We start from the raw sequence: 21,115 nt of genomic DNA, 5'->3' as shown, positions 1-21,115 counted from the left end.
TTAAAATTTCATAAGTTTGTTTGTCATCTCCCTCTTCATTGATGTAGGCTGAGACTAAATTAAGGATCTTTAGGCCTTTATTCAGCTTGTAATGTATGGCTAGGGTTGAGGTATGATTTGAGACAATATATAGCTCAAGTCACCCTAAACACATAATTGTTTTAAGACCTATGTAGCCTTATTTTTCTTTTCTAAGTACTCCGTTTTCTTTGCCTTTCATTTTTCTTCATAAAATACATTTTTTTATTCTCAAGTTAACACCTCCAAAACTTGTTTCTTTCTTTGATAATGGGATAAATTCTTCATAAAAATTTTTCATTTTTCTTTACACTTCATCTCTTCCTCCTTTTTTTTCTCTCATTAAATAGCTCCATATACATTTCCTAAAACAATATATATACTTAGGATTAAGGGTTGTAAACATTAGAGAAATTTTTCAAAGGCTAAGCAAATGTTCTTTATGTGTTTAAATCAAAGGACAATTTAAGCCCAAAGGGGTATACTAGGGATAAAAATTATAAATGGGTTGGCTTGAAAGGCTCAATCAGTCCAATGATGGCTTAAGTCATTTCCCTAAATAAGTATAGTCTTATGATTTCCTCTCAATGAAGAATTAAACAAATTCTAAAACTCTAAACATAGTTCTAAAATCTTCATTTACATAAACTTTCTCTAAATAGACATGATACTTCAATGCAAGAGATGTGATGCTCAAGTATGAAAATTTCATCCAATCATGATGCTAACATAAGACTTCACATGACATTCAAACAATATTCATGATTACTAAGAGCAAAATATCAACAAGATAATTAGTTATCATCATTGGATAGGTAAATCAATTTCATTGGTGCACTAATTATAGTTTAAGTTTTCAACATTTTCCTAAATTCACTTGCTTCTAAATTATCATGCTAAACAACTAAAATTAACTTCAAAAATAAGAAAATCATAAACATAAAAATTTAAAAACTTCCTTCTAAACTTAAAATGAACATTATTCTCAATGTTTCAAAAAGCAAAGAAGAGAAAATACTCTCCTAAAGTCATAGCTGCAATATACTAGTCATCCTCATCTTTCTCACTAAAGTCATCATCAGAGTCTGATTCCCTAGGCAAAACCCACACTCAAGTCATCAAGTTTCCAACCAAAATTTTCAAGAATGTCTACATACCCATCATTTAAGAAATATGTGGAGACGATGATAAATGGTGAATGGGTTCAAAAATGATTATAAGAACTTAATAACTCAAAAGAATAAGTGTTGAAGTAGTTGGGATGCAAGACTTATTGAAAAAGGAGGAATAAGGAGAGGTTGGAGCTATAAAATGGCAAAAAAAAAAAAGAAGAAGAAAAGGTGATTTAAACATGGTTAGGACTAGACCTCAAATTAGCGCCGCATGCCATGAGCTAACCTTGTATCAAACTATGATGAGGTAGAGTATTCTAAAAGATTGAGGCTTTTGTACTTGTAAGGGAAATGTCCCTCTTTTAAACATTATAAGGGCTCATGGTGACATATTTAAAAATACTTATTAAGTCTTTACGGGGAAAGACCTTTTAGGAAAAGAATGTTTTCATCTCAAGCTTTGTAATGGCTATTAGTAGAATACATGTAAAATCTTACAAACTCCTTATAGGGGATGAGCAGTCGGTGGATTGTTGGGTTGCCTCACTATTAAAAGTATGTTTATAGCGAATCATCTGTGGCTGCCCTTATAGATCGATGATGGCGTATCTTGGTCCCTTTATAATCATTTTCATATTGATAAAATATTTTTCCTTTTTATGGCTTAGTGGTTGCGTATATGGCATTTGGTATGGCCTATGATTTTGATGTGCATTTTCTTAGTCTGATTTGTTGTTATTATTAACGTTTGATCATATTTAACCGAGTATTGACTAGCTTGCATAGAAGAGTCCAATCAAGCACCGTACGGACTATTACATATTTAGGTAAAGAAATGTAGTGCATGATAATTGGTATCAGAACACGGGCCGAGATGTGCTTATCTAAAGAGTAAAAATGGTGACCATGTGAAGTGCACTAGAGAACCATCAAAGGATTGATGATAGTGGCCGCAGTGGCAGCAATAAAAGCTTGGATGATTCTGTCCGAACGAATAGATGAAATTGAGACAGTCTAGTGAGAATTATCCTAGATGATTAATACCCTGAATAATAAGACGAAGGATGCATTTAGCACTCTTTAAGGCGAGATTGGAGAATTGAAAGCTTAGGTAAATCTTTTGGTCATTGCTGCAGATAAAGTCAGTGCAAACTCAAGAGATCGAGGTAAAAGGGCCAAAGTGTCAAAGCCCAAGCGATACGAAGAGGTCAGAAATGCTAAAAGGTTGGAGAACTTCCATTATGATATGGAGCAATATTTTTGAGTGGTGTGCACGGAGTCGAAGGAGCACAAAGTGGCGATGGTTTCAGTATATCTTGTTTGAGACGTGAAGTTATGGTGGCATTTCAAATTCGTTGATGGTGAGTGCTGCATCAACACTTGGGTGAACTTAAAGTAGGAATTGAAGAACTAGTTTTTCCCTGAGAATGTTGAGTATATGGTACGACGGAAGTTGCAAGAGTTGTCATAAATGGGATCAGTGCTAGAGTTCGTAAAGAACTTCTCTACTTTAATGCTAGACATCAAGGATACAACTGAAAAAGATAAATTATTTTATTTCCTTGAGGGCTTGAAACCATGGGTAAGGATGAAGTTATAGTGACAAAAGGTACAAGCTGTGACTTTGGAGATGGCGGCTGTTGAGCGTCTTATTGATTATAGTGAAAACTCCAACAAAAAGAAAGACCTTTCATCTAGGACTAGTAGTTCTAGCTCAAACAGTGAGGTAAAATTTCTGAGAATGAGCAAACTCTCGAGTTAGGAAGGTAATATGAGACCACTTGCTGCAGACTCACCCTAACTAAGAACAACCAAGCCATGGAACCTCAAACCACGTCCTCCGATATTTGTTTTCTATGCAAAGAACCTCATCGAGTAGCTAACCATCTTCACCAAGCAACTTTCAGTGCAATATGCACTGTCAATGTTGAGACACAAGCCATCCTTTTCCCTATTGTGAGTTGTTTAATGTTTTTTGAATAACGACCATGTGTGGTACTGGCTATAATTCTATCTAAGAACGAGAAGAAGATTATATCAGTTATACAGTTTAAAAAGAGGATAAAAAAGGTGAGCCTTCCTATATGGCCATGTCCATCTATAAAGATAAAGATAACACAAATCTAATACCAAAAGAAGTGAAATTGATTTTGAGAGAATTTTAAGATATGATGCCAAAAAAAAACTACCAAGGGTCTTACCACCTCAACTAGTTATTGATCATAAGATAAAACTACTTCCAAGAGTCAAGTCGCTTACAAAAGAGCCATACAAGATGGTTCCCTCAGAGTTAGCAGAGCTAAGGAAATAATTAGATGAGTTGATTCAAGTCAGATTTATCCAATCATCAAAAGCACCTTTTGGAGCATCTGTACTTTTTCACAAAAAGCAAGATGAGAGTTTACGATTGTGCATGGATTATTGAGCTTTGAATAAAGTAACAACTAAGAATAAATATCATATCCCTCTTATAATAGATCTCTTTTACTAGTTAAATGCAAATACTTCTTCAAATTAGATTTGAGATCGGGATACCATCAAGTAAGAATGGCTGAGGGAGATGAGCTGACAACCATCTGCATAACGTGATATGGTACATTTTAATTTCTTTTTATGCCTTTGGACTAACCAATGCTATCTTTTGCACACTAATGAATCAAGTGTTCCATGATTATCTAGATAAGTTCATAATAATCTACTTGGACGATATCATGGTGTACAGTTCAGCTTTAGAGATGCATCAACGACACTTGTGATAGGGCTTTCAAAGGATACGCAACAACCAGTTATATGTAAAAGGGATAAAAGTGCATTTGCAAAAACTTGTATCCAGTTCCTTGGCCACATAATTGAATAAGGGCATATTCGGATGGACATTTAAAAGGTAAAGGCTATCAAAGAATAGGCCACCCCTAAGAATACAACTGAACTTCATTCTTTCTTAAGGCTACCCAATTGTTATCAAAGATTTAGGGAAGGATATTCAAGAAGGATAGTAGCTTTGACAAAATTACTAAAAAAAAGACAGAAGTGAAGTTGGGGACCGTGCCAAGAAGCCTTTGAAGGCTTGAAGGAGACGATGATAATGGATCTTGTTTTATCACTCCTTGATATTGCAAAGCCATTTAAGGTACAGACGGATGCATCAAACTTTGCCCTTGAAAGAGTGTTCCTATAAGAAGGACACCTAGTTGCATTCGAAAGTCAAAAATTAAATGAAATTGAAAGGAGATACATGGTATAGGAGAAAAAACTACTTGCAGTGATTCATTATTTACGGGCTTGGCAATACTACTTGCTAGGATCATAATTCGTGGTTAAGATCGATAATACAACTGTAAGTCACTTCCTCACACAGTCAAAACTTAGAGTTAAGCAAGTGAGATGGTAATAGTTCCTAGCCGAGTTTGATTTCTCCTTCAACCATAAAGCTGGAAAAAAGAACTGTGCAGTTGACGCTCGTAGTAAGAAAGTGGAATTCGTAGCTCTAAAGGTGATTGCACCAATGACAACCAGTAGAGTAACCATAGATATCTATAATTTGATTGAGGAAAATTTACATCGAGACCCCTAAGCAATGACCATTAGGAAGTTGGTGGATAGTGGAAAGTCAAAATACTTTTGGGTGGAAAATGGACTCCTAGAATTAAAGGACCATGCATATTTGTTCCAAGGGGGAGCTTAGGTAGAAATTAATGCGGGAATGTCACGACACTCCATAGGCAAGACATCTAAGGTGGCAGCGGACCATCGCACTATTGAAATAAGGTTACTATTGGCCTCATATACGACAAGATGTAACGGATTATACGAAGACGTGCCTCATTTGCCAACAAGACAAAGTAGACAGATAGAGACCAACGAGAATGTTTGAACCTCTATTATTGTTGACCAAGCCATAGAAAAGTATTTCTTTAGACTTTATTGTAGGACTCCCTAAAGTGTGAGATATGATAATGATCTTGATAGTGGTGAACTGATTCTCCAAGTATGAGACGTTCATTCTAGTGCAAAAATTTAGCTTTACAGAAGAAATGGCTCGCACAATTTTTAAACATGTGGTAAAATATTATGGTTTTCCTAAAACTATTATCAATGATAGAGATCTAAGGTTTACAAGCTTTTTCTAGAAAGAGCTTTTCAAGCTATTGGGGTTAGAACTCAACATATCTTTCAGTTACCAGCCACAAATAGATGATTAGACAAAACGCTTCAATGGGTTATTGGAAGAATACTTGTAACACTTTGTATAAGCAAACCAGAAGAACTAGCCTAACCTACTAGATGTGACTCAACTATACTAGAACTGCTTTTGAGGTCATCATCAGACAATAACCTAGACTTCCCTATACCTCAGTGAAATTGTATAGTGGGAAGCGTCCGCGAGCCTTCAACTTTACTAAGGAGTGGAGACAAAACATTGAAATCAACAGAGCTTATTTAGAAAAAACCTTCAACAATATGAAGAAGTGAGCAGATAGAGGTCGAATGGAGCAACACTTTAAAGTAGGAGACTTGGTGCTGGTGAAGTTGGTTCCTGAACAACTTTGATTCCTAAAGAAGATAGATTGAAAACCAGTGTAAGAGTATAAAAGTCCAATATTGGTTATAGCCAAGGTGGGGAGAACTTCCTACAAGATTAATCCACCAAAATGGATGAAGGTACACCCCGTGTTTCACGTCAGCAATCTGAAGTCGTTTCATGCAGATCCAGCAAAAGTAAGCAAAAGTTGAGCCACAAAGGCAGCCATCAAAACCAAGCCACCATCACAAAGCCAAGTGAAGGAGATTTTGGTAAGATGACGACGATAATTAACTAATGATCGTCACAAGAGTACTTGGTGAGATGAAAAGGTTTGGGACCAGATGAGATCACTTAAGAGAAAGAAGTCGACTTCATTACTTTTCAAGAAAAGATTGAAGAATTTCAAGCCAACCAGTTAATGAGGACATCGACAAATTGAGTGGGGGAAAATGTCATGAGCCAACCTTGTATCAAAATATGATAGGGTAGAGTTGTCTAAGAGATTGAGTCTTTTATACTTGTAAAGGAAATGTTCCTCTTTCAAATATTGTAATGGCTCGTTGTGATATCTTTAAAAATACTTGTTACGTCTATAGGGAAAAAACCCTTTAGGAAAGAAATGTTCTAATCTCAAGCTTTGGAATGGCTATTGGTAGAATACGTGTAAAATCTTGTAAACACTTTAGAAGGGGGTGAATAGTTAGTGGATTGTTAGGCTGCCTTAATGGTAAAGGTTTGTTAGTAAGAAATTATTTAGATCTGCCCTTATGGCTTAATGATGGTATGTCTTGGTCCTTTTGTACTCATTTTCATACTAATAAAACATTTTCCTTTTTTATGGCTTAGTGATTACATATATGGCATTCGGTATACCCTATAATTTTGATAAGTATTCTCTTTATCTAATTTGTTATTATTATTGATGTTTGATCATATTTAAACGAGTATCGACTAGCTTGTGTGAAAGCGTCCACTCAAGCGTCGCACAAATTATCGCATACTTAAACGAAAAAGCATAGTTCATGACACTACGGCTCTCAACTTTTCTGCACTCAGAGCATTACACTTCGATGAGGATGGCGGTGCTTAAGCATTCTATTTTTTTTAATGACTCCTAGCATTTGCAAATTATGACACAAAACAATTAGAATATAAAAGAAATATCAAATGACAAGCAAAAATTGTAAACAAAACTAAAGACAATAAATACTAAAATAAGCTAAGTTTAGAAATTTGGATTGCTTCTCAAGAAGTGCTTCTTTTTAGTTACTAACTTGACTATAATACCCCCTTTTTCACTTTTTCATTGCCGCAATAATGCTTGAGGCTTTGTTTCATTACCTTGAATGCTTATGTAAACATACTAAAAATCTCAATATAGCCATAAGATAAAACTTTTACCACTTTAAAAGTTTTCCACCAATATGGGTTAAGTTACCAAGGTAAAAGATGGATGCATAAACTAGAGAGTATTACTTGTTGTCCAACCTCAAAATCAAGAAAACTAGAAGACGGTGGATTATGCTTATCATAACACTGCTTAGTTATGAAGAGGGAGAAAGTGATCATAAGGACAATCGGGTTGATGATCAAAATGAGGCGAAGAAATGAACTACATGTCTTGGTTTTAGGGTCTTTATGCATTTTAGAGGCAAAATCATGGGTTGTTGAAAGCAATTTTAGGGGCAATTTTTATGGTTCTTCATGGAAGCAAGTAATGCATGGCTGCCATGGTTATTTTTCCAGTCTCTCATCAGTTGAGCCATTTTACGTCTTAGGCCTTGGTACAGTCTGTTTCGGCGAGGATAAATCTACGTTCACCTTGCACATTATCATACTTAATAAATTTAAACAACTATACCCAACAATCTGTCATTTGATCATTAATATTAATTTGACGTGTAAGTGGCAAGAGGCAATTGGTTAAGTGAGAACCCCGTCAGCCTCCTTCTCTCGGCTTGTTCGGTTGCCTCCACTTAGCATGGAGGTCTGGATGCTGTTCTTCCAATTCAAGAATCCCTACCTTAACCAAGTATTGGGGGATTTATCCAGTGGCCAATTGAACTTTTCCCATTTGCAGTGTACTAGAACATGCAGGTTCTTATTAATGGGCAACGCGATCTCAAACTTCCACATAAAATTTCATAAATCTTTCTCGATGTAAACAGGGAGTACCAAATTTAACGAAATGACCCAAAACTTTGAATTGTATGAAAGTTATTCCCCCAAATTTGCCTTGAGCTCATTATACTTCAACAGTTTTGTCTCAAAGGTTCATTCATCCTGGCTATATATGTCGTTTGCCCTTTTCTATTGAAAGTTTGGCTCACAAATCCATGCCTCCCATTTCATATGCACCATTTTGCAAGACATCCTAAACCAACCATGTGAGACTAGACATGACCAAAAACGCCCTTGTAAAGACTAACCATGGAACCAACCGCGGGCTGTTTAAGAGACGACATCTTGCCATCCAATCACTGTCTCAAAAAATTATACAGTGGCTTACAATTGTCGATAACCAAAAAACGAGCAATCACATGCAGAAGGGTAAAATTGAAGGTAGAACTTAAGATATTCTCAAACAGGCCTTCAGGCATTAGACTATACAAACTGATATTCCGAAAGAATGTTGCAGTGCTAGGTAGTATAATACAATAATCATGAAAATTTGTTTCTATCGCAAGTTCTCAAGACCTCCTTAAATCACTGTTATAATCTACGATGCTATTGTACAAGTACAATCTTATCTAAGAAGAAAGTAAGGATCAAAATCATACCAAATATCATCTCTGAATCTGGTGTTTAAGCAGTCGGTGGTTGCACTGAACTTCTTCTCATGTGATCTAACTATTAACATATACAGGTTAGAGATCAATGGGTTCCTAAGAAATGGATCAATAGCATTTCCCAGTTCCACAATATCAGATGGTAGAGGCAGGCCATCCTTGGCCTCCAAATTGGAAATGCAGTTTGAGAGGACATAAAATCCAAGCAAATTTGCATATATTGGTAAAAATGCATCCTTATGGTTACCTACACCGCCTATCCAGTCAACTCCCAGTTTTCCAATATGGTCCTTAGCAAATGATATCAACTGATGGTAAAATCTCATTCTCCAATCAAGCAGATAATTCATGACCGCTTCTTTATTCAACAATTCACCTGCCCAAGATTTTGTAATTGGAAGCTTCTCCAAGTGGGAACAACATATTTGACAAATCAACAGCTTCTCTTCATGATGATTATCAATTTCCTTGTCAAAAACCCGTCTCACAAGATCACCTTTGGATATTACATAGTTTGCTGCATCTAGCACCCATCGCAGAAGATAATCAAAGTATACAATCCAGTGGCCAAAGCTGGAAGACAGATGGTCAAAACTCAGTTCAATAACTTTTTCCACTTGTGTTGGAGCCCCACAAGTGTCAGACTTTGTTCCAGAGCTTCTGGGGGAAAGACACTTCTGAATGTCTGTGGCGAGCCTTTGTCTAATTCCATCATCTTCATCCTCGAGCAGCTTGATACATGTGAACCACATCTCCAGTATTTGATGTGCATATTTATCAACAGCATTTTGTGGTTCAAAACAGGAAAATGAATTTTTAGAAGAAACTTGCTGGTTGAACACAGGAGCAATTACCTCAGCTTGTTCCAATAAGCCAGATGCTAAAATAGATTCTGTTGCTGCCCTGCGCATGTTTACTGGCTCAGATGAGGAACTATGTTGCTTAATTACTTTAAGAAAAAAGGTAATGCATTCATAAAAGCAAGCTGATCTATCTGTCTGATCAGATTCATTACATTTAGTAGTTTTCTGCCCCTTATCGGTTAATATAAAACTACTAAATAGCCTTGCAAAGTGCTTTACACATATTGCCAGGCAACAGACCAGTGTTTCTCGTGTTTTAGAGTGTCGTGTAAGCTTGTACATGGATATCAGTCTATCCCAAAGCTGAAATACGGAGTCACAATCCAATGCACCAACATAAAGTGTTTCATCACTCTTTTCTTGACATAGTTCCTGAAACTTAAGAGAGTTCCAAGTGAAGAAAACCTTCAGGATGTAATATGTACATCTATGATTCTTCTCCACTTCCAAGAGCTTCATCAGTGTAGCCTGAAGGTTAGCTTTATTCCAGTTCTTAATAATTCTGGTCTGGCTGCTAGACAGATAATTTATCTCACTGCCAGATTCTCTGGACTTCAGGAACTTAAGCAGCCACTTCAAAGTTACTCCTCGAACTTCATATGATAAATCTGACAAAGAGCGAACCAACCTTTCCAAAAATCCAGCATTCTCCACTTCAGGGATTTGCAACAACATTGAATCCAGGGGAGATCTTTGTGGAATTTTAAAAACTTCTTCGCCAACTTCATCAGATGTTTGAAAGAGACAACAAAAATAAGATGCTGCTGCTTGTTGACGAAGTTCAGGTATTGTTGGATCATAAAATGGCAGCCCGTGAGAAGCTTCTCCATCTAAGCATTCTGTAGATAACTCCAAAAGTAGGTTTCGAATGGCAAACAAATTTGTGCTCATGTGACATGACCTTGCAATACTAAGCATGTGATCCAGCACTTGCAGGAAAGAGCAATTGAGGATGGGGCAAGGGCATTTTTTGGGGCTAGCAATCCATGATCGCATTGCAAGAACTTTCATCAAGTCACCAAGAATCTGATCTTTCCTTGCGAAATCAGCAAGATTTCTACAATTTATATCAAGAAGAGAGCTTAATTGCAACAAAAGTCCATGAATTAAATTGAAGGAAGCATGGTGGGCTCCATTGGCCGGATGTAATGAGATGGGTGCTGCAGAACCTGCTGCAATTTGGTTCTCTAAATGAGGCAATTCAACAGCAATATTAAGGAGAACAGTTGGCAATTTCTCATTAGATACCAGTCCTGTTATAGCTCGAGATGCTAGAACACGAACTCGTAAATTGCTTTGGGTTGAGCAATTCCTAATGAATGGCATGAAAAGGAAAGGATCAAGGTCATCACCAGTCTCACTTGCAATTGTTGAAGGCTTGAGCCTGGACAAAAGAATCAGCATGGGGCATAAGCTTGGGTGCACAACTTTTACCAGGTTGGATTCTGATTGTCCAGACAAAGCATCACCAAGAAACTCAGTTGCAACTTTCAGCTCACTGGACAGGAATGGATGCAGCGAAGGATACCTTCGGTATAAGATTTAAACAATAGTTAGTCAATAAAATATACTATTGCATTCATTGTGCACAAATAGTAATCATAACAAATAATGATAAGCCAGCAAAGGCTAGTGAACCCAGATTATAAGTCATATGCTGTCTCTAAATCAGGACTCCAACCATCACTCCCTAGCAAACCAGATTCTAAGCTCACAAGTCTAATCAGCACCATGTTGAATTATATACACAAGTTCTATAATTCCTATATTTGAAGAATGTGCTACCTTAAGGGATAAAAAAATAAAATGCAATAAAACAACAAGAAAAATGAACATTAAAAGAATCTTGTCAATCTACCATTCTATGTCAACAAATATGCAAAATTTGCAATTATAAAATCAGTAATCAACTTTTATGCCACCAAAGAAAAGGTCATAAAATGAAGACAACCAGGTCTTGCAAATTACTATTAGGACTTGATTATTCAAAAAATATATTTTACTATATGGATTTACCCATAAACAGAACCAGTAAATACTTTCATCCTCGTTCCACCCCCTCCCTTACTAAATCAGAAAATGCCACCCTTCAATGCTCAGAATTTTAATTTACTACTCTGCGAAGGACTTGACTTCTACTAACTTGCGGGTAAAATAAAATTCTAGCTTCAGCATAATAGTTTTAAACTTTATAGGAGGCTCACATGGTTATCCATGTATGAAATACACAAAATGTAAGAGATGGTTAGTGAAAGAACTTGTACCTATGAAAAAATTCAAGCCCAGTTAATGCACGTCGTGCAGATTCTCGTTTATGAACATTAAGGAACCCAATCATTCGACGTACCAAGGAAGTGTATGCTAGACAAGCACTGTTCCGAACCTCCCAGTATGGTGAAGAGAAAGAACGAATAGAAACAATCAAAGCCTCAGCAGCAAAACCAGAAGTATCAGAAGCAAGGTTAGTGTCATTGAAAGCAGCTCTAAGGACGTTAAATGCATGCACTGTTGCAACAACACCTTCATCTCTGATTTTTGAGGTTTTATCAGTTGCAATCATCTCAGGTATCAGAGCCGAATCAGTCTCTTGGCCCGACTTTGTTGATGAAATCTGGCATGAGATAGTTGTGGTATTGGCTTCAGATGGACTCCGCAAAGACCTATTTGCTACGTCTATAAGCCACCTAAGTGCTCGTGGGAGAAGCTTCTTTGGAGCACCTTCTGGTTCTGAAAGGAAAAAAGCAGTGAATGCAGCAGGTATACCTGCACTTCTTCTTAGCAAATCATCAACAGTTTGCCCTTTTGCTATTGTTCTCTCCATAAGCTGCTCCATCCAAGATTCCGTCAGCTTACAAAGCCTACAAAGAAAGGCACCCTTAACTGGATTTACAACATATACCTTTTATCTTACAAATAATGTTCCAATACTGGACTAGTAGATATCTAATGCAGGTCATTTTGTAACACAAGCCTGAACTAATTAAGTAAAACTCTTTGAAATACTTGAATAAAAAATTAAAAATATAGCATTCCTCACTCTCTCTCTCTCCCTTTTTTTTCTTCTATTTTTTTCGATAAAAAAAATGAAATCAATAACTAGAGTAAGCAGAGGCATAAGCTCTCTCCTTCATTAAATCCCAACTACCATGACAAGGCAAGTTTTGATCCTAGATCTTGGGTAAACTACGATTCTGTACCAGCTAAGCTAGTTGGCACTTCAAAAATATTTGCAGTCTGCTAAGGCAAAGATGAGAACTAAGATCATTCAGCACTAGCTCAGGAAGACAAAGGAGGAAACTTACATTGGGTCATTTGAACAGAGTAGACGATTGCAAAGGGCTGTAAAACCTGCTCTCGTCTTATCAATTGCACCATTGTGTTTCATCTTCAGAAGAACTTCCATGAAATGGTTCCCAATTTTCTCTAATTGTTTTAGACCAAGCATTCCCCCAGTTGCTGTTACCGAAGCATCAATAGAATCAGAACAGGGGTGTCCACGTTCTAATGAACCTGAACAACTGTGACTAGGCAAAGGTATTTTCCTTATAATGGTCCCCAAAAGAAGACTTAGCTGGAAACAAGAAGAATCGTACTGTTAGTACTATGCAGTTAATTGATATTAACCAAGAAATCTAGATATCTGGGGCTATATTAATTACTCAAGGATTTCCTTCATTTTGGGGTTGTTCGATATTACAACTGTATACTAGCTACAAGCTCATTTCTTTGTCTTAATTTCAGCAATAAGCAGAAATCATGAGTATATCATTTTCAACAGCATACCAGGAAATACACTGCAATAGAATAAAAAACAAGCTTCTACCTCTTTCATAGCCAGCCAGCAACCAACCATAACAATCTGATCCGATGGTCTTGCATCCAGAATTGATTTTGAGCTTTTGTCTTCTTGTTCCGTTGAAGGTACAGGCACATCCATCTCATCAGGACCATCCAACAAGAAAGTATCACCATCAACCATCTCATCCATATCCTCCGGTAGATGCCAAGCATCCGCAGAAACAACCCATAGGGCCAATGAAGTTATTCGCACGACCAGCTCCAAGAGTTTCTCCAATGCAAGTCTCATCTCTGAGATACTAGACAAGACTGCATAAGAATTCCAATCCAGTTCCTCAAAAGTATATCGTAGAGTAAGTAATACACCATGAACAAAACTATTTTTGCAAGCTTCAGCAAGATCCCTCTCTCCTTCCTCCACAGCAACATCCAACCAATGAATAAGTGATTGTACATATTCTATCACAGGATGCACAGATGCACATTGTAGAAAATCCCCATTTAACAGTGTATACTGTGAATGGCAGCAAACTACATTAGCTGAAGCTCTGACTCTCCACCCAAGGTCCAGAACATACTTTCTAAATATGAGCCGTAAGGTTAAAGCACCAGCATCACTCTCTCTAACACGTGGACTGCAAACTAATTTCTTAGCCCATGTAATTACCTTCTGGACCATGCCTTCATTGGAAATGCCAGGAAGCGGAGTGGGAAAATGTAGCAATATGCGGAAAGAACTCTCTCGCAGCCTATCCCAACTATCAATTATGGATCCAACTAACAGGAAAGTCGAGTCAGGTGACATAATTCCTACACTATAAGGATAAAGACAGCTCTCAGGAGAAATAGAAGCTGAGCTTTCTTGAGAAGAAGGTATGACAGACCAAGTATTGATCATGATCAGTATAAGCTCCATGGCCATTATTTTTCTCTTATAAGGAGCAGAAGGATAACATGAGAAAAACAGGAAACAACTCAACCACCTCATAAAATTAAATAGCTCCTGTGCTCTACTAACTACAGTTTCTTCAGTTCCCTTCGAAAGACACAACTCATTATTTTCATGGTTCATGCGAGGCTGCCAGCTGCCCTGCTTAACTTGCCTCTCCAAGGCTGTACGTACACGAGAAAAGAACTTCCTAAACAAGCTGCTCCATTTCATTTGAAAACCTGTTGAAGAAGACCTCATGTTCAATGGCACAGCTTTTTTCATTAGAGAGAGTTCTAAATGGGAAGGCAGACTAGATGTCTTGGGGTTTAAGAAAAGAGACTCTGCAGCATCTACACGAAGTGACTCATCAATGTGTGTCAATGCCAATACAAGCCACCCAACAAGGATCCTCACTTTTATCCCCTTTATGCAGATAAGTGCATAGAGATTAAAGCTTTTTGATTCCAGCATATCATCTGTATCAAATGTTTTAGAATCATCACAAAAATCAATGTCCCCTTCAATCAAAGCAAGTGAGCGAGATACCTTAAGCAAGGAGACCAAAACAGCCACTTTCTGTTCTACTTGTAGTTCCACATTTGTGCAATCAAGCTCAGGATATAAGAGTTCATTTTCCACTCCACTTGGCCCAATGGAGATACAGGCCAGCAGAGGAAAAATACCATCAACATCCACTTCTAGTAACACCGGAAGAGCATATGTGTTCAAATTCGATCGAAGCTTTGAAATCCCAGAAGCAAGACCATGCAAAAAGGGCGGCAAATAATGTCCTCTATAAAGTGCATATCCTCTTTCAACACCATCACTACTCCAACACTCATCACGCAAATATTCAAGGAAACATTTCAAGAATGACGTCACAGCACAGCATACATCATCATCAGTGTATGCCTGTACTATTTCAAACAGCAGGTCAGGACTCATATCCAGCATGGTCTTTGCTCCAAACCTCTTGGTCAACAAAGCCAAAGGAACATATCTCCCCTTACAACGTGATCCTAAACGGAGAAGATCTGAAGCAATCATTCGTAGGAAGGACTTTATTTTCTCACTACCCTCTGTCCCACAAAGCAAGGACTGGATGTCTAAGAAAAGATCAAAAATAAGATGAACTTGTTTGACCGTTTGACTTAGAGGATCTTCCAAGTTATTCCATATTATTCTCAGCATTCGAGTCCCCATATCCTCCGGTAACGGATTATACTCTTCAGATGCATTTGTAAGGTTAGCTAGCATAGAGGTCTTAATCTGTTGCAAACAAATTTGCATCACAGTTAATGCATGAAAGTTGAAATGGCTATCTGTGGGGTTCTCACAGTAATTACATAGCTCAGGCAAAATCCCATCATACAATATAGTCTTCAAAGAACTAACAATATTTCCAACAGACTCAAAATCATTAAAAATTTCCCTAGATACAACAAAATTTGTATTCAGTACCATTCTCGGAACAGCAGTAAGAATGCCTCTAATCAAGCAAAGCCTATTCAACACAGAGAGATTTCGTACGTCAAGACAAACATCTCCTTTATATGGAACTTTGCTAATAACATTACTAAATGAACCCTCACTATTAGTGCCAGAAATACTAACAATTTGATCAAATATACCTTCAATGATGAACAAACCAAGCTCTTGATCACTGAGACAAACTTGCAAAGCAGCAAAGAAACTCACACCGGCCGCAACAAAACAGTCCCTTGAAAATGCCACTGATTTTAACACACTTATCAAAACCCCCAAAGCCGTTTCCATCACATTAGAATCTTCAGTACCCAAGTCCTTAAATTTGCCTGGAAACTTCTGAAACAAGTAATACAAGCAAGACAAAGCCTCCTGACACTGCTCCAAAACAATAGGAGAAGGTCTAGCCCACTCTTCCGTCTCCAAAACTACACTTTTCAACCCCAAAACAATGTCCCAACAAACCAAAACAGCACAATCTTTAATCACATCAACTAAAAACCCCAACTTTGGCATTCCCATAACAGATAAAGCCACACGTGAAACAGAAAGACGATTCCTTTTATTAGTCATCCTACCATACTCGTTACAAAGCACCCTGAAACACTCACCAATTACAGGGTGGAAAACATCCTTGGTTTTAGACAAAACTGACAAAAGGGTTCTATGTAAGGGCATTGAATTTTCCAAAAAGAAAACTTCCAAGTAAAAAGATGCTGCCGTCGAAACCAATCCCTCATTTTTTTCACCTTCTTTTACTAATAATTCATTGAAAGAAGAGGCCACTTTTTTGACATGATTAACTTGGGAATAAGTTGAGTTTAAAGAGATGAGATGTTGAAGCTCAGTGTAGAAGGTAGGAGATGAGGCGGAAAGAGATGACTGGTTCAAGGAATCAATGAAGGAAGGTGGGAAAACGACGGCGTTGTATGTGTAACGGTGGCGGTGTTGAATAGCTCTCCACTTGGCTGACATTTTTTTCTTTTCCTTTTTTGAGGTTGAATTGGCGGTTTGGGGTGGACTTACTTCTGGGGTTTCTGTCTCTTGGGAGACACAGAGAGAGAGTTGGTAGTGGCGGCTTGTTTAGGGGAGTTTCAAGTTAACTGGTTTTGTTCCAGCAACGAGGTAGGGTAAAGTTAGAGCATGAAGAAGAAACGTAGGTCCAGGTTTCTTATTGGGCCTTGTATTTGGGTGATCGAAGAGCCGAAACCATGATTCTAGCCTTCGGCCTTCCTTGTTCTTTCGGGTGCACTTCGCTGTCTTTCTTCTCATGAATGTGCTTTTGTTATCAAATGGCATGTTTGGTTCAATTAATAAAGCATTATTATCCATATAAATGTATAACCCCTGATGCCTAAACATTATTAATAAAGTTTTATGAAGTGTCAAACGTCTACTTTTAAAAAAGTTTTGTGTGTACATATATATATATATATATATATATATCCGTAAAAGTAGGTTTTTAGCAATTAATATGCTCATTAAATATTCAGTAGTTTAATTAATTGATAATTATAATAAACTATTTTTTAAATGTTTGCTTGTTTAACTGATACTAATAATAAACTATTTGTTAATTAGGTTTTAATAATTAATTGAGATCACTGATCGGGCCTTCTAGGCTGTTTTTTGCCTTTTTGGTTTTCTTTGATTTTAAAGATAATATCTACCATAATAATTGTATGATTTAATTGATTATAATAATAAACTATTTGTTAAATGTTAAATGGTCTTGGTTGACGAAGAGTTTCTTACATTACCTATTGATTTCTTTTTATATTGGGCTTATATATATATATATATATATATATATATATACATATTAGGGCTCTTGCATTCATGTTGTTTTATGGAATCGATGCTCTCAGTATTAAGAAATTCTCTAACCCAATTTATTAAAATTATGTTGTTGAGAGAATTTGAGGGAATACATGCAAAAGCTGTTGTCTTTTTTATTTATTTAGCCAATACAAGTGTGTGCTGCTGACTTTATACTTAATAGAGACTTACAATTGCACAGATCGTAACTAGAGCAAGGTTCCTTGGTGTTGAAAAAAAATATTTTTGTTTTGCTACACTAATTTATTATTGATTGAAATAATTTGGAAACTTATAATCCAACCATATATCATGCGATTATAATCAAATCAGACCTGGGCTTTTTGTATAACAGCTTACTACGTTAATTGACTGTTAATTAACAAATAAAACTACAACCAATTATTGGTTTAGTTGTTTGACTCATGTAACATAGCCCATACATATATAATTCAAGACTGACATTTCTAACTTTAAGGCCGGAAATCATGAGCCTATTTAAATAATTGATCTATAAAAATAAAAAAAATAAAAAATAGGCCCAAACATCAACAAAAGCATAAATAAAACTTGTATATTTAGTGGCTTTTTAAGGAATCAAGATCCGGTGCTTAAAAGTTATTCAAGAAAATTGCTTATAAATATATTCATAAACTTGATTGATTAATAAAATAGTAATCTACCACTTGCAATTAATTGTCCTCGAATATCTAATATTCAGTAGAAATAAACTTTTTTCTCTTTTATTTCTTTACTTTTTTGAATCTTTTATTACTTATATTTTTTAATTAGTTGCTGAAAATTTAAGTTTCAAACTTTAAAATTTTTCAATAACTATTTGATGGTATGTCTTAATAAATGATTGTGTTTTGGGTTACTATATTACTTTCTAAATATGTAACTAATTGAGAAATTATTTGTTGTTAAGAGGATATGTGTTACAATCCACGTGCTTTCTCCTTCTTTTTTTTTTTCTTGTTATGATCTCAAAATTTTATATTAGTTATAATATATTGGTTTTTAAAAGGAAATTTGATTTTAGAATTCAATTTTATTTAATTTCAATATTTTTCATGAATACATCACTTTTTATGTATATATAATTTTCTGTTCTTATACTTAAATGTTAGCCAATGGAAGATAAATCAAATCATGATCCACTAGCTTATTATTTTTATTATTATTATAATTATAACATTAAGATATTAAATCGTTTACGTGCAAATGCACATGTAGCAAAAACTAGTATATGTAAAAGCACAAGCGAAAAGGAAATAACCATCTATTATATTTCAAAATTGTCATTAAAAATCCATTTTTATTATACCTTTTAAATTGAATTAATTAATAGAGAATTAACTTATTATAGGGGGACAATTAATATCATTTTCAAAATTAAAGAATAATGGACAAGAGTTTACTTCAACAATAATATTTTCTGTAGCGTTGATTTCCTTCAAGGAAGTTGCGCTTTTTCTTTTCTTTTTTTTCAAAGAAACCAAATCCTGATGGACCCAAGAAAAGAAACCAAATCCTTTTACAATTGGGATAGTATAGGAATTATATATATCAAGATACCTCCTTTAAAATATTTCATTCAAGTAAACACTAGTCCGGAGGTCTTTTTCTCCTCTGATTCACGTTGATCTCCATCATTCTCATTGCCCCTTGTTTCTGAAAAGAGTGATCGGTCATGGCACGAAGGGAAGCAAGGTTCACATGCCGTGTGAAGCTAGACCACGATTTCACCCTCATTCCTCACCTTTCCCAAGCCGGATATCATCTTCAAATCCGTAAGTTCCTCATAGATGATAATGGCAATGTGCAAGAGGATCAGGAGGAGGAATTCCAGGAGAAATTTTTTTTGCTAGACTTTGTGTTTGGCTCGAATCGACACCGCCGCCATGTAGCTCAACGTCTACGTGAAGCTGGGTGGCGTCAGCGCAGTCTTGAAAGGATCTTGGACGAGGCTTTCTCCGAGGCCAAGTTGATTTTACAAAGAGAGAAAAATAGACGTGATTTTCGCAGCATTCCAACAATAAGATTCTGCGTCAACAAGTTCGTGAGGTGGGAGGATGAGTTAGAGGGTATGGCACTAGAGTTGTCTTTGCAGGAAGCTCCTAGGCCCCTTCCTGCAACGAAAGAATCCATCCAGGCTCTGAAAAAAGTGAAGGTTGAAGGTGATATAGCCCAAGAGTGCATGATTTGCATGGAGCAACTCTCCTCTGGAACAGAGGTCACTAGCATGCCCTGTTCCCATCTCTTCCATGGAGACTGTATCCAGGAGTGGCTGAATACGAGTCATAAGTGCCCATTGTGTCGCTTTCCGATGCCAACTGATGGCTGATGCTAGTCCACATTTATATAGTCTGTAGTGGAAAGAATTGCGTCGTTTTTTTCTTTAAGTCATATCTCTAATTAGCTGTCTATCCACCATCAATACGTTTAGGGTTCTTTTGTTAATTATATTTTCAGCTACCATCCTTTTTTCTTTCTCTTGATTATTTGTCCTTAATCTTGATAGAAACCTGACCTAAAATGCATGCATCTTCTCACCAACATTCAACCTTAATTCATCATATTTTAAATTTGCTAAAACCCAAAATTATATTGTCATGCTTTCTCTTGTCTATAAACCAAGTTATTTCCCTTCTTTTTTAACACTTTTTGTACCCTAATTAAAGACCAAATTTTCAATTTTAGCTTGCCATTGTATATCTAGGCTCATATATACCTTCAATTAGATTTTTCATGACATAATGGGGTGGTAAGGGCTTTGAGAACCTGTACAATTACAAAAGAATGCTACCACAAAAAATAAAGATAGCTTCAGTCACCAATCACCTGCACACAGATAATACAGCACCCTTAAAACAAAAAAGGGGCTTGCCTAACACCCTCCTCAGTTTCTTTTTTTTCTCTATCTATTGTGTTAAGAATCCTACTTTAATGAGCAGAGCAGAAAAACAAGCAGTGCCTTAGTTGGAACCTTCCTGACAGCACATTACACATAGAATACACTACATCATTATTTTAAAGTTCCTCAAATAGTAAACCTATGCTACTATATTTTCTTACTCACGTATTTAATTAGTTTTTTCAACTTTTAGTGACTTCTTAGTCTCACTTTGTATAAGATTCAAAGTTTCTTAAACATGTTTACACTTTTAAACCCACATAATATTGGAGTTTAACTCATTTTATAAGATTATATTATGAATAATATTGTCTTGTTATCAAATAAATAAATAAGATAAGTCCACACTTTGATTTTACTAAAAATCTAAAATTTCTAGCCAAGTCTTTTTATTTGGTGATGTGGCTTTGGAGGAACCTCCCAAAGGGCTTCTACCTCCTCTTAAAGAAGATAATTCAGGGTTAAGTGTTGCATCGTTAGTTGTGATAGCAAAAAAAAAAAAGACTAAAGGTAATAAAGATTCTTCTTGATTTGATTTTGTACAACATTCTTCTTGTTACTATAAGAAATTAGGCTAGAGCTATACATCTCATATATAGTTTGATTTTGATTTTGATTTTGTACAAAATTTAAGAAATTTTAAGTTAAATTTTGATTTATATTGATTATAAATTCTTTTTACAAAATTATTCTTGACCGGAAAATAACAAGGAAGAGAGTAGTTATAGTTAAAGGTAATAAGGGTAAAAAGTTGCATTAATTTTATTCTTTAAAAGTTTGTAAATAATTATAACACTGGAACTTCTAACTTTCATCAATAGGAATTCTAATCACTTAATCAAATGCTAATTTGTGTTAT

The 21,115-nt window shown here is 36.1% G+C and overlaps 2 protein-coding genes across 3 annotated transcripts; one reads left to right on the top strand and one right to left on the bottom strand.

Annotated features, from left to right (window-relative positions):
• Nucleotides 1-8,214: 8,214 nt before the first annotated feature.
• LOC110426623 (thyroid adenoma-associated-like protein) lies at nucleotides 8,215-16,631 on the bottom strand. Of its 2 annotated transcripts, XM_021441875.1 has the most exons (5): nucleotides 15,668-15,794; nucleotides 13,131-15,305; nucleotides 12,610-12,878; nucleotides 11,572-12,165; nucleotides 8,215-10,835 (listed from the first exon to the last, which is right to left on the bottom strand). In XM_021441875.1, the coding sequence occupies exons 2-5, from the start codon at nucleotides 15,291-15,293 to the stop codon at nucleotides 8,402-8,404; spliced, it is 5,460 nt and encodes a 1,819-aa protein (XP_021297550.1). In that variant the 5' UTR covers nucleotides 15,294-15,305; nucleotides 15,668-15,794; the 3' UTR covers nucleotides 8,215-8,401. The 2 variants fall into 2 exon arrangements, with proteins under 2 accessions (XP_021297550.1, XP_021297549.1); XM_021441874.2 differs by having other exon boundaries at nucleotides 13,131-16,631.
• Nucleotides 16,632-19,032: 2,401 nt separating this feature from the next.
• On the top strand, nucleotides 19,033-19,686 carry LOC110426816 (uncharacterized). The gene has a single exon (XM_021442119.1). The coding sequence runs from the start codon at nucleotides 19,033-19,035 to the stop codon at nucleotides 19,684-19,686; it is 654 nt and encodes a 217-aa protein (XP_021297794.1).
• The last annotated feature ends 1,429 nt before the right edge of the window (nucleotides 19,687-21,115 follow it).

The sequence above is a fragment of the Theobroma umbraticum genome, unplaced genomic scaffold, assembly GCF_002168275.2.
Source record: "Theobroma umbraticum cultivar Fairchild unplaced genomic scaffold, ASM216827v3 scaffold_12.0, whole genome shotgun sequence".
In the NCBI taxonomy this organism is placed as follows: Eukaryota; Viridiplantae; Streptophyta; class Magnoliopsida; order Malvales; family Malvaceae; genus Theobroma; species Theobroma umbraticum.
The sequence above is the reverse complement of the archived record's forward strand: the minus strand, read 5'-3'. Positions and strand labels throughout refer to the sequence as shown.

Coding starts and splice junctions, on each gene's coding strand:
- LOC110426623 (XM_021441874.2), bottom strand. CDS start 16,496: ATGTCAGCCAAGTGGAGAGCTATTCAACACCGCCACCGTTACACATAC. Junction 12,879..13,130: donor GCTGGCTGGCTATGAAAGAG/GTAGAAGCTTGT, acceptor TCTTGTTTCCAG/CTAAGTCTTCTTTTGGGGAC. Junction 12,166..12,609: donor CTCTGTTCAAATGACCCAAT/GTAAGTTTCCTC, acceptor CTTTCTTTGTAG/GCTTTGTAAGCTGACGGAAT.
- LOC110426816 (XM_021442119.1), top strand. CDS start 19,033: ATGGCACGAAGGGAAGCAAGGTTCACATGCCGTGTGAAGCTAGACCAC.